This window comes from Pararge aegeria, chromosome 16 (genome assembly GCF_905163445.1).
Source record: "Pararge aegeria chromosome 16, ilParAegt1.1, whole genome shotgun sequence".
Taxonomy (NCBI): domain Eukaryota; kingdom Metazoa; phylum Arthropoda; class Insecta; order Lepidoptera; family Nymphalidae; genus Pararge; species Pararge aegeria.
Window position 1 is genome coordinate 11930290 of NC_053195.1, and position 14283 is coordinate 11944572.

The 14283-nt window shown below is 35.4% G+C and overlaps 1 protein-coding gene across 2 annotated transcripts in view; it reads right to left on the reverse strand.

Annotated features, from left to right (window-relative positions):
- LOC120630487 (chitooligosaccharidolytic beta-N-acetylglucosaminidase) overlaps nt 1-11814 on the reverse strand; it is a 33476-nt gene extending 21662 nt beyond the window's left edge. The window contains exons 1-3 of one of the 2 annotated variants that reach the window (XM_039899731.1): nt 11789-11814; nt 1062-1163; nt 239-445 (exon numbers count right to left, since the gene is read on the reverse strand). In XM_039899731.1, coding sequence (XP_039755665.1) covers nt 239-445; nt 1062-1159 — 305 coding nt within the window. In that variant the 5' untranslated portion in view covers nt 1160-1163; nt 11789-11814. Of the gene's footprint in view, nt 1-238; nt 446-1061; nt 1164-7595; nt 8079-11788 lie in introns of those variants that run through there. The other variant, XM_039899730.1, reaches the window with a different exon arrangement.
- Between the last annotated feature and the right edge of the window lie 2469 nt (nt 11815-14283).

A 14283-nucleotide genomic window follows, 5' to 3' on the forward strand; every position in this document is an offset into this window, starting at 1 on the left:
ACATTCCTTCTTTATGCATACCCTGGCCCAGAACCTCGTGCACGCCACTGATCCTAAAGTAATATTAATTTTTCCTCCTTGCACAATGCTTACAGGAACTAGTTTCGCTTATTGCCAACTCTCTGAGCCAAATGAGATTATTCTACAATTTTTTATTCTCAATCTGATGACGTAGAGATAGACCTAGCATAGCCAAATCTATGCTACGTTTCTATGAGCTTTATTTGAGAAGACTTACCTCAAGAAATTAGGATGTATCCTGACTGTCTGCATGCTAATTGCTGCTGTGACAGGTCTAGGCCAGAGTCCACCAAACCTTCCGCACACTGTTCTGCAGAGGTCTACACTAGCGAAGACCATACCGGACGAGTTTGAGCTGGTGGGCTGTGGATGCGCGGAGCGATGGCACCCCTCGTCTGGCACGCACTTGTATGTCCATGATGGCCTGGCAACGGAATGCTTTAATTAACTAACAACAGTGCTAAAAGTGTTGTTGGTGCCACTAATGTTATTCGGCTAATCTTATTGAACGCACATACAATTAAAGCTTAAGCAAGAACAACACTAAATAAGTGTCAATGTTCCTAAAGTTGTTGGCTAAAAACTGGCGCTAATACAATAAATCTGACTACCTTTAAATATCTTGTATAAATAAATAAATATAGTACGGCAATACACACATCGCCATCTAGCCCCAAAGTAAGCGTAGCTTGTGTTATGGGTACTAAGGTGACTGATTTATAAAATACATATAAACACCCAGGCACTGAAAAACATTCATGTTCATCACACAAACATTTTTCAGTTGTGGAAATCTAACCCACGGCCTTGGACTCAGAAAGCAGGGTCGCTGCAAACTGCGCCAATCGTTTATCAATAACATTCGATAATTTATTTTAATTAGTGTATTATATATATACGATATTGGACAAATAATAATAGAAATACGAATTCGCAGACATTTTGTTTGAAAGAGTGCCTCTCTATGTACCTACAATTCAATTGTTGCTTTTCTGCATACAAATGCATTTTATGCTTCCCTGAGGGTACGTTGTACTTACTCGTATACTATTGGTGCAGGTGGTACGGTTGTGTCTTGGGAGCTCACCAAGCAGACTAGTCCCAGGGTGGCAGCTGTCCACCATCGCCAAAACTCCATCTTCCTGCAACATGCACATATGTTAATGATGTCATCGTCATCATCAACCCATCACCGGGCCACAACAGGGCACAGCGTTTCTTTCAGAATGAGAAAGAGAATTAGTAGACTTGTGAGAATTGTACACACAATTTCTAATGTAGTATCTATCTACTACATTGGAAATTGTTTAGACGAATAATTTGGCAGTTAGCCTCCCTTAATTATACAGAGAAATCCCAGAAACGAACAAATACTGAGAGATTTCAACAAAAAGGTATCTTTGACATTTAAAATTAATCTTATCATGCAAATATATGTATAGTGTTATGTAGGTAATCTAAAACCGATTTTTTGCACACGCTTAATTTTAGCGGATAAATATTAAGTGCATTATAAAGACTATAACAGTACACAATTAACTTGGACCCAAGTAAAACTAAACAAAAAAAACTTCCGGGGATCGAACTCCGCTCCCCGAAAGGTAAGCCGAAGCCTCACCCACTTGGCTATCACGGTCACGTTAAAAGAGCGTTCAGGCTGTCAGGCGTTCTCCCTCGCCACAACTTTGTTTGACGCCAGTTTCAGGCGTATGCATATTTTGTGACTTTGAGTAAACACGTTTATTAGGAGGTATTATCGGTTGACGGTAAATTACCTGTCAAGTACTTTTAACCAGGTCGACCTGTGAAAACACGTCTTGATGCATCGACTTGTGAAGTTGTGACCTTAATTAATTAACCTCCATGGTGCAATGGCACTGTGATCTTAAATAAGTAGAAAGTCTCGGGTTCGAAAGCATACGAGTATGTCACCGAATTAATGAGCTTCACACTGAGTGGCGAGCGTTTAAAATGCACGTATCGGTTGGCTATTTTAAATCTTTTTTATATACTTCAAGTTGCTTTCTTCGCCTATCGCCTACGCCTATTCGTACTATTACAAGTATCGAATAAAAATAAAATAAATGCATGTTTACTATTAACTTTAAACTATCGTAACTGCGTAGATGCGGTGCCGCGCAAGTTGACCGTTAGCGCTCTGTTTATGTGGCACCTGCTATACAGGCAATAGCGTATATGTAATTGACGATAATGATTATTCAAGTTGTCACTGCACTACATTATGCAGCACATATTATGAATAGCCGGGTCTACACTCTACAACTGGAAAAATTCTATCTTCACACTTCACTTTTATTATAACGAGAAAATGGAGGAATTTTATGCGTATAGCTATTGCGTGACGGGTGTTGTGTTTCAAAATTTTTCTAATTATATTTTTCTATAAATAATTTTAATTCGATTTCTGCGATACGACGTGCATCACTTCTCGGCAGGTTGTTAGATATGTTTAAAGGGGTGATTTATGTTTAAGTTTTTTTTTTGATAACTTTAAAACTTTTTTATAGATAGCTTTAAATGGCAATTACTCAATATCCTCGTCATACATGCAAGGTGCATTTATTTCATTCGTGCGAACCGTTTTGTTTGCAGTTGTTGCAAAGTTGCTGCGGAGCTTGGACCTGGCTTATTATAATGCGTCGCTTGCGATAACGGAACTAATTCTCGCGTTGATGGACTCAATGGGCTATAGCAACTTCGTAATGTGGACAATTCCGCACGCAACTAACACGTAACACAAGCACTTTACAATGATATGAATTTGAATGGATATAAGTGTGCATTTAAAATAACGTCAAACTTATAAGAAAATGTCCGATTCATACATCTGAAAAAGAGTATAAACAATGCGTATGATGTGTGGACCCAGCTTAAAACGATACATCGCGTGCGCTAACGGGACTTGCTATCGCGATGATGGGCCATAGGAGCTTCACACTGTGACGCTTCCGCACGCGATGTGGCAAACGCATAATTACAGCCTACCTGTCTAAACTGTAACTCAATAATATTACACCGAGAAAAATCGATTTGCTGTTCGAAACAACGTTATACGTTATTATAATCTATTATATAAATTTTCTATTTTGCTACCTCAATATTGAGGAGTTGCAGAAAAAAAAAATAGAAACTGGTAATTTGTATTAATAGGAATCGAATTACTTTTAACAGATCAAATTTTTATATATTTAATTTAGTTATCGCCATCAACTCACTTCTTTGTCATATTTTACATGTAATGTACGGATCAAAAGTGCTATCTATGTGCCCTATCTGAATAAAGAAATATTTGACTTTGACTTTGACCTTGACTCTAGTAATTTTTTACTAGATTTTTCAGCCGTATTGTCATGAATTTGAAGAACCTCCCTCGCGAAGTTTACGTTATTCTCGACCCGACTTATCAAATCTAACATGAAGTATTTTTTTTAGAAGAAACTCTAGTTTTAAGAGTCTCCACACACAGGTTTATCTCCTAACCTCTGATGATTTTAACTCTTTTAATTCAGAACATCGTACATAAGTAAGAAATTGAGTAGTTTCCTACCTTATTCAGATTCAGTATTTCATTCAGATTTCGCTTGAATGAGTATCGGTGGGCCACAGAGTAAGAATATTTGCAAAGAATGTTTCAAAGAAACTAATTTAAAGCAGTTAGGTCAGTAAAACATACTATATTTTAATTCCTCATAAAAATGGATTACTGCTATCACTGGATATAAAAAGTTATCTGCCGATATTAAAGTATCCGTGGTACTGTTTATGACAGGACCGAAATGTTATCTTATCTACTAATATTTTAAGATAACAATGGAAAATGTAATACAAATTTGCCTGCATAGAGATAGGTAGATTTTGGATTGGTGACCAGTGACCACAAACTAAATGGAAATCACTTCATCATCGACCCATTACTAGCCCACTATAGGGCACGGGTGTCCTCTCAAAAAAGAAGGGATTAGGCCGTAGTCCGCAAAGCTGGCCACTTGCGGATTGGTAGAATTTACACGCCCTAAAAATCTTTATCTAGAACTCTCAGGCATACAGATTTCCTCACACTGTTAAAACAAGTGATATTTGCTTAAAACGCACATAACTCCGAAAAATTAAAGATGCGTGCCGTTATCGATCTCGTTTCTCGGAAAGAGAAGCCAAAACCTTACCCACTAGACCGTTCTAGCTTAATTAGTCCCAACTGAAACGCTCTCCATAGAGCTTCCTTGAAAACTATTACTCTTTAAATGAGTAGTTGCGTAGGGATTTTATCATGGCGATTGGCGGGAAAAAGGAATTGTTGGGAAGGGAAGGGAATGTAATGAACTTGCTCTGCAATATGCCGCAATCAGGGGCGAAGCTGCGAAGCCAATTCTGCCTGTAATTACACCGGCCTTCAGACCGAAACACAGCTTGGCAACAATGCTGCTTTGCGGCAGAAATAAGCATGACGGTAGTACTTCCCCGGACGAGCTCTATCACACAGGTTCTGCTACTACTAAACCGATTACCGAACTCCACACAGTCTACTGCTGCTTGTTTTGTTTTGATCTCGTATTTCCACTACATGCTGTGACATTTGAAAGGTACTGTCTGTGAGCCAAACACTGCATTATTATTCCAAAGTTACGAAACGTTTATTAATATGACCCCTAGTGTTTACCAACACTTCGCTATCAAGCATTTGAGTGACCCGAACTAGCTCAAATTCTCACTCTCTTGTGAGAGAGAAAATCTGTACTCAGCCCAGCAGTTTTTGTGGGAATCGAAACCACGGCTTGGACTCACCAAGCCGTGGTTTCGATTCACCACTATTGAAAAATGTTTGTGTGATGAGCATGAATGTTTTTCAATGTCTGGGTTTATCTGTATATTATATTTAGTATTTATGTAAATTATTCATAAAAATTTTCATAGGTCATCTTGGGGGCTAGATGGCGATGTGTGTACTGAAGAAGTATATATTTTTTTATTTATTTATTAAAGATATAAGAATGATAATGAAGAGGACATATTCCATTCTTTTGAATTAAAAAATGAATTTTAGTATAATTAGTGGAATATGATAGCGCTCTATCTAATTGTTTTTATCCAGTTCGGTAACTAAATCAAGTATATTTCTCTAACTCACAAAGCTTTTTTACTAATAGTAGGTAGCCATGCGTTAAAGCGTAACCTGATAATTAAAGTTAATTATGGTCGAATTTCAACCAGTGTGCGACTACTAGATTATAAGAAAATAATATCCAAATAATATACGTGTAATAAATAACCTAGATTAAATATTCAGTTAGGTGGACAACTAGGATCGGCAACGTTCGGGAAACTTCGTGACATCTTTTTATCCAAAATCTCTCAGTACCAAAAAACCAAAGTCTTGCCAGACAAGTGCGTGTTGCCAGTGATGAACTATGGTCGCTAACTATGGGCCTCATAAGAAGCCTGAGAGTTAATCAGCGGGCGATGGAGAGAGCTATGCTCGGAGTATCAGAGTACCAGAGTAGGTTGGAGAACTAATGGACGTTAGGGTCCCAAGGTGCTAACATGACAGCCCCGCACCTGTAAGCGCAGCGTTGGTCGACCCCCAACGAGGTGAAGCCGCTGGCCGTAAGCGGCACAAAATTGTGGAACTTGGAACTCCCTACAGATGACCTATGTCCAGCAGTGGACGTCTATCGGTTCATATGATGAAATAATAAACGTGGGTAATCTTCTCCTTTTCCCTGTACCCCTTGTCAGGGGATATGATCGGAGGATATAATTCTTATCTTCTGCTTAGCCGTGCTGGTGGGATTGCAGTCAAGGGCTTTAAGAAGAATAAAAAATAGCATGTTTCTTAAAATGATGGGTTTATATTAAGTAGGTTGCGTTAGCAATTTTTCGCTCCGTGTGATACCTTACTATTATATTCTGTTAGGTCAGGTGCTTACCGTTGGATGCTCATTAGCGGATAGGTAGAGTAGGTCAAAGTTTTTGCTCGCCCCGTGTTGTATGTTGGGTAAGTTAGTTGATCTTTTATTTGTTCATTTTTTATTAATTTTTTGTACCACGTTACTTTACTTAATTAGTACCAAAGATTAAAATTAACATGGAAAAGTCCTGGACAAGGACAATTTATCTCAAGAGATTTATTCCAGAAGTCCTCATATGTGAGAAAAATACTAAGTAGGTAGAAATACCATGAAAAGTAGAAATACCTTATATGTAATAAAATCAAATTTATAAATATTTATGAAATTCGAAGTAAAAGACATACAAGAAAAATAAATTAAGTTTTCAAAAAGTTTCGTAAAATTAGTGGAATGTGATAGAAAGGAATTGTTCTTTACCCAGTTCGAGAACCAAATCCAGTATATTTGTGTAACTAGCAAAGTTTTTTTTTGAATAGTTAAGTATTTTCACCACAAAAAACTAACGATATTTTTCGAAACGGTCGAATAATTAATTCATTATATTTACGTTTCCTCCTAGTTGCTGAAACCTTGATGCGTTCTGTCTGTCTGAGTTCTGACTCGCATTCGCTAATTTTCATTAACTAAAATTTATGTTTGTCTATGCTCGGACTGTTTGTTACTTAGCGAATAATAGTAGCATACCTACGTACGTGACCTACAAAACTGTTTGCCGTATAGTGTAGGTATATATTGAACAAAATGAGATCTTTAGCTTTACATATTTAAATAACATATCGTGGAGTTATAAAAAAACCAACTCAATAATGTTAGTAAACTCCTTTTCCCTTTTTAGTATAATTTGTGCGTTGTGTTTATGTTTAGTTTCTATTAGATGCGGAAAACGCTTTCACGCTATTTATAACATATAGAGAAAATAACATCTAATATATCCTTGACTTTCAAAGTTACCAATTATTCCAAAGTTATAAGTATATGATCGTAAATTTATAATGAACTATTTACTGAGACTAATAAATTAATTTATTAATATAATATAGAGTAAATAAAATCTCATTAATCCTTGACGTGGAATTTCAAATTTATGTACCTACTCATTATTTCAAAGTTAAACACTTTTGTAAATTTATAATGAGGTATTTCCTGAGAATAATTAATTAATGAAAAATATATCAGTTTTCCTTGAAATTTGATAAATCTAAATTATAATGAATGTTTAAGCAACTTGATGTTGCGTGTTTAAACCTCGAGGAATAAGACGTCAAGTATTCCGGAGAGTTCTAAAGAGGAATTTTTAAAAACAGTATTTTTATTTTTCGTTAATAGGTATAGGGAAAATTATAAATTCTATGTTGCTTGTTTTATTCTTTAGCCTCGAAATCTTCGCACGGAACAGTTTAAGAGTGTAATTTTACAATGAAAACATAATTTTAATTTTTCTTCAATACCAACAAATTATTACATATGTCCAAATAATCATACCTACATTAATTTTGGTCAAATATGTCATAACAATATAAACAAACCTTGCCTTTAATAATATACAGCAAAAAAAATATAACCTAGTGTAGTTATTGCTACTTAATGATAATATAGTAACTTTTAAACAAGTTTAATTACTATATGAATGTATAAATAATTACTTACTTTTCTAATGAGTTTGGAGCTTAAATCGTTGACTCCGCAAAATATCAATATACCAAATATCGGCTACATTCACTTATCTAGCACACAAGTCACACAACTATCACTTTCAATCGTAGGTGCATTACCTACATGGCAAACTGATATCTTCGTATAAATCACTTAGCAGACCTTTTTTTTATTTAGTTCGGAAGCTAAGGTTCATAACCTTGGCAGTACATTCAGCCAAGAAGGAGTTGGTTTTATTTTGCCCCGCTCAAACCGTGAACCGGACTCCACTTTTTTATTTATTTTTATTTCATGCAATATTTGTTTTTTTTTATTTATATTTTTCACACCCGATGTGCACGCGTTGCCAATTGCGTATAGTATGACCCGATTGGAGGTTGGAATGGTTTTATGTAGTTAACTTTGTTATGATTTTGTTTGTTGCAGTTTATCGCGCGATTTTATAACAGATTATATTAAAGGCGCGCGCTCTAGCGCAGGGCGCGAACGTCTCTGATTGGCGGCGACGCTGGGACGGGATCGCAACTCCGCGTTTTGGCGGGAGATAATTAATTGTATAGTTATAATTAAATGACTCCGGTCCAATCTATCGGCCCGCCAATAGGGTGTTTGTTGTTTGTTTACGGAAGTAGATAGGTCAGCTGCGTTGTGGCATATACCAACTAAAATACGTAGGCGTATAAAAAATCATACCATTATAGAGAAGTTATATATCTCCCTTACACTATATTTTTAATTTCTATCCAACTAGTGAAACTTATAATATAGGGTAAGAATCAAACGGTTATTGGTTATTACTTCTGTTCCCTTTCGGGGGACTCAATTCGATCCTCGGCGGACACCTATAAGAGTTATTGAAATTAATTAAAAAAAAAAACTATCTATTCAGAGTTGTTTGTGTTTGTGGCAGAGTTTATGTGCGTCATTAACACTTAAGTTAAAGCAAGTACTAAAACAATTTCACTTGCTTTAACGATGTACGAAAACATCTTTAGGAAACTTGCAATTCCAACAGCGACCCACAACTAATTGACCTTTTAACAGCAATTAGAGTTGGATACAGATGCGGCGAGTCAAAGCTAAAACCTGTTTTACGATCTCTACCTACGCACTGCTAACTAAAGATTTATTTGTACAGTATACTCAAAGTACAGTGGAATCTCTATAACTCGAACCTTGTTAAGGCGAAATCCTCAGTAAGTCGAAAAAAACTGCCATTCCCTTCCGCTGAACACCTAAATACGCGGATTCTCGAATTATTTAGACTTTGTAACTCGAACAAAATGTTATTTCCTTACGAAGTATTGATGATACACATTTATACTCTATAACTCGAATTTCAAAAAGGAGACTGTAAGTCGTAGTTAGTAAAATATAATGAAGTCTTACTTGGGATTCCCCAAACAATAAAATCCAAAAGGAATGTTCGGGCTCGGGTTCGGGGCTTCTAATCTATTGTTTTTTTTCTTGTACACGTGTAGGTGCATATAGTTGAATTATTATTCAAATTCGACTCTACAAATCGAAATATACACTTAGATATACGAAATATACACTTATAAATCGCGCTTCTGTAAGTCTAAATTTCAGCAGTTAAGTCATATGTATCTCGAAGTTCGAAAACTCGTTAACTCGAATTTTTTTGCATTTCCCTTGACATTCGAGTTATAGAGATTCCACTGTAGTACAACAAAGCTTCTTGTGACAGCTCGACCGGGGAGCACTAAAGCCACGCTTATTCCTGCCGCTAAGCAGATTTGCTGTTTCGGTCGGCGTGCTGGCGTAATAACAGGCATATGAGGCTTAACACCTAAGCTACGCCTCAGGTTAATGAAAACAGCGCGGTATTTTGTAGGATGTGGTCTTAGTAGGTACTCATAACACAAGCTACGCTTACTTTGGAGCTAGATGGCGATGTGTGTATTGTCATAGTATATTTATATTTATTTTATATTTAATATATGACTCAACCCGGGAATCTAGGTTTTGACTACGTGTTCGGTACTTTTGATGCCATTGTTAGACCAAAAAAGCAGTTATAGGAACGAACATGACCTCCTTCAGCTCATTTTTCAAGAAAAAATGTCTTTGTTTTTTGTCGTGCTGGAAAAGCTTTAGCAAGCTACCTCAGCCCTTTTGGGCAGGACAGGGACTATGTGGGTCTAGTACACCCAAATAAAAACCACCACGGCATGTCCCTCTCGTTGGCGTTACTAGACAACTAGAGAACCCTATGTAAATGAACACCTGGCCGAAAATGAACCCCTAATTAAATACATACACCATTGTACACTATAATGGTGTATGAGATTTAGAAAACAACATATATAAATCGTAGAAAGCGTTTCTCGCGCTATAAAGCATCTATACTTCAGTAAAAACGATTCCTATTTAATGTGGTGCTATCATGTTATATTCATTGAGGTAAACACGCCAACGCCTAGAACCCAAATCAATTCATATGACTTTTAAGTGAAAACTTTGTATTACTTATTTAGACAGTATCCGTGGCGTAAAAAAAAAATAATAAAAAACGCAAACCGCGGGAATAAATACATTGGCGGTTCACCTCGCCTTTGGGTGACATTAATGATTCGTTCAGTAATATAGATCTTTCAACCTTTGAGTACACAAAAGTAATAATAATCAATTGTATCCCGATCTGTGTGCAGATTTAATTAGCAGTGCTATTCTTTTTCTACTCTTCCCTGGCGATAAATTTAGCTCTAGGATGGCTTTCCGAACTTCATAATTTGACCTGAAAATTTTGGATTAGATTAATTATAAACTTAATCTACGTTAAAAATATAATTGTCCTTTATTGACTTCGATATAGGTGATCAGAAAAGCTAAACGCTAACACAAGTATAAGCTCCTTGAATAACATTCCAGGGATTACTAATTAGTCAGACAGTAGGTACATACAGTTTCCGTTTTAAGCCAAATTCACTTCACGATTCGACGTGAAGAACGGACGTGTCATAAATAACACTGTTTAGAATTCCATTATAGATTGAATTGATGTTGGTACTCTTGGTACTTATTAGAGTAAAGTTCGATCTTATTAATAGTCGAATACACGAATAGCCCTTTGGTTTTGTTGACGTCAATCGCGGCGTAGCCAACATCACTCCCACAGATTAATATGGGCCACCACTTCGGAGCAACAAAACGGTGTCATACAATCGTTTAAAAATACAATGTCACTTTTAAAAAATTTGGTGTTTCCTCTATTAGTTTCCGGGGCGAATAAAAAGAATAACAAACATATTTAAGGAACCGCTACTGAAAGCAATCATTATATTTAGATACTACCTGGCCTGATTCGTCTGCACCAAACCGGCTACTAACTTTTTTATTTCATATCTTAAAAAAACCTAGAACCCAATACAGCGGCAGGTCCAGTTTTATTCTCAAATTGTATTATATTTCTTTACCAGTCGTAACTTTTTCCCTTTCTGAAACCTTTTCACTAACACTTAAACTTTATGGTAATGTATTAAAGTTAAAATTGACTTATAAGTATTATTCTGAATCTTAATGATGAATTATGGGAGTATAGAAAAGTGTTGTTTTTAGACTTTTTCAGGCAATATTTTAAATATTTCTCTGCGTAAGAACCATCTGGATAGATCTCGGGTGTAACATTTTTATATATTAGATTTCATTGATTTGATGATTGCAAAACTGAATTAGGTACTAGTAAAAAAACTACGAACATATACGTAACTAACGGATACGGCTTAATTTTCGTAGAATGCCTGATGTCCCGAGGGTTTAAAACAAAATCCGTGGTCGCTAGTAAACGCAAATAAAATTTTAAATAACTTTATGGATATAACCCAAAAAATTAAATAGGTACTTTTGTACAAACGGAAAAACAAATCAGGAAAAAAAATCCTGTCAGGAAATAATTACAAGTTTGTAGAAAAGTTTGGAGGATTGAATTTTCAAAAAGTTCCTTTTTTTGACCATAAGCCCAAATGTAAGATTCATGGATGAATTCTGCTTAAAATTTCGTTATGTTTAATCCCTTAGGGGAAGAATTAAAAAATTAATATTTTTTTGAAGTAGAGAGATCTACACAAATTTGTCTACACGTTCAGACATTTAGGCTCTAGTCTGTTTGTCCGTAGGTCAAGAAAAAGCGAATACCTGCGATTGAGCTCATAACATTTCCGACTTACCAGTTTAAACTTGCAATTTATATACAAGAAATCCACACAAATATTTAAATTTTCGAAAAAAGCACCGAAGCTCACTAGCACTTTTAAAATACAAACCGTGTATAATCAAAGCGTTCTCTTTTATTAACTACGGCTTTAAGTACCAACCTACCCACATGAGCATTATCAGAACATAGTTAGGTACCTATTTAGATAAAAAATACGTACATTTCTGACCTATTTCCTTTATTCGATACAACAAATAAATAAAAATGAAAAAAGAACATAGTTCTTGAAAGTAAAATCTTGTAAAATTATCAATGAACATAGCAGATAATAATATATTATCAGGTTCGGAAATTACGCATTGCAAGTTCCAAGAGTAATATTATAAATTCGAAAGTCTGTCGGTTGGTTTTACCTTCGTTTACCAAACAACCAAGCAATTAATTTATATCCCATATTATAAATATATAACATTTATATATAGGTATATATAGGTATATATATATATATATATACATACATATATTTGATAGCCCATCAATTTAATGTGTATGTTTATATGAGGGATAGTTTAATATATATATAATAGGAATAGCATCAGAGGAATATATATAATATATATCATCATATCACCATCATCTTTAGCATATTAGAAAATGTGCCTCGCTGCGGTGGTTTCGAGGACGTTTTAGATTTTATTTAGTTTTAAATAGTTTATTTTAAGTTATATTTATACTTTAAAGAAACAATATTACTATAATAAAGTTTATATAAATACATATATACATATATTTGATAGCCCATCAATTGAATGTATCCCGGAGAAATGCACGGTTCCTAAACATTTAAATTCAAAGCACAACTACTTATTCGTAAATAGCTGAACGGATTTTGATCTATTATATTTGTACAAAATTCAGATTCCATTGTAAAAAAAATTATTGTTATATAATTATTCGATAGTAAGTTTATTTGGCTGTCCATCGCAGTTAATCTCTGCATAGTAATAACAAAGTTGCTTTCCGCGTCTGTCTGTTTATCTGCTAAGTTCTTATAAACCAGGCAACTGTTTTAAAACTGGTTTCACAATTGCTTAATTTGTTTTTAAAATATTATTTAAGTTCACTAAAGCCTAATTTAGTTTCTTTTTTTGTAAATTGCTTGTGTTACTAAGATGACTGACGAATATATTTTGGAATAAAATGCGTAAACACTTATAATGTACCTACAAATTATCTAAAAAAACATTTATAAACTAAAAAAACATTCATTTATTCATCACACAATCATTTTCCAATTGTGGAAATCGATCCCACAGCCTTGGACTCAGAAAGCCCACTGCGCCAATCGGAATCGAAATGAATGTATTTGGCAGTAATGTCACTATTTTTTTTCTAATTCATACCCGGTTTTTTCAGTATCAGTCCGGAGTTGGGAAATTTACGGTGTCCATCCCCGTGCGTCCATCCTCGGAGATAACTTTTAACCGTCGGTCCCTGTTATGATGAACATATTATGATAGGGCCCATTGGTGGTATGCTCTAAAGCCCTCGCTTTTATGACAGGGGAGGCGTGTTCTCAGTAGAGGGACGTTAATAGACTGATGATGATGATGATATCAGTGGTACCTAATTATTTTTTTTACTTACTTCGGTAAAATTAGCAATATGCATTTTATTAATAGCAAATGCAGAGGCAACCTTGACTCACAAAATTTATGTTAATATACCAGTTGACATTATAGCATTTTAGATATGATTTAAAAATAAAAGATCCTAGACTAAAAGATTTAGTTAAATAATCTCAAATACCTATGTTCTTAGGTTCTGAAAAAAACACTTTATTATAAAAAACTATAAGTCACCTTTATCACTTGCTTTATAATATTCAGCGGCGTTCTTCATCCGCGTTTTTACGGTTCTTTACAAATCCCAAAGTCTTGTGTACCATTCGTTTTCCTGGCACAAAAAGTGTATATTACTCTACGTCCTTCCAACTAACTCTATGCCAAAAATCAACTTGATTGGTTGCTTAGTTAGGGCGTAAAGCAGTGGCGTGCACTTCATACATGCGGAAAAGCACTGCTTACCCTATAATTCATGTATAACTCGAATAGGAGGATTTTGCCATTTTATGCCATTTTCCTGCCTTATGCATATCCTGGTAAGAAATTCAGTGCACGCCACTGGCGTGAAGTAAGAACAAACAAACAAACACACTGTTTACATTTTATAATCATCATTATCATCATCACATCAACCCATTCGGTATTGGGCCGGTGGCCCACTACAAAGCACGGGACTCCTCCCACAATTAGAAGGAGTTTAAGACCGTAGTCCACCACGCAGGCCCAGTTTGCATTGGGTACTCCAAACACCTTTGAGAACATTATGTAGAACTCTCAGGCTTGCAAGTTTCCTTATGATGTTTTCCATCGCCGTTGACGCAAGTGATATTTTAATTATTTAAAACGCGGATAACTTAGAAAAGTTAGAGGTGCGTGCTGGGAT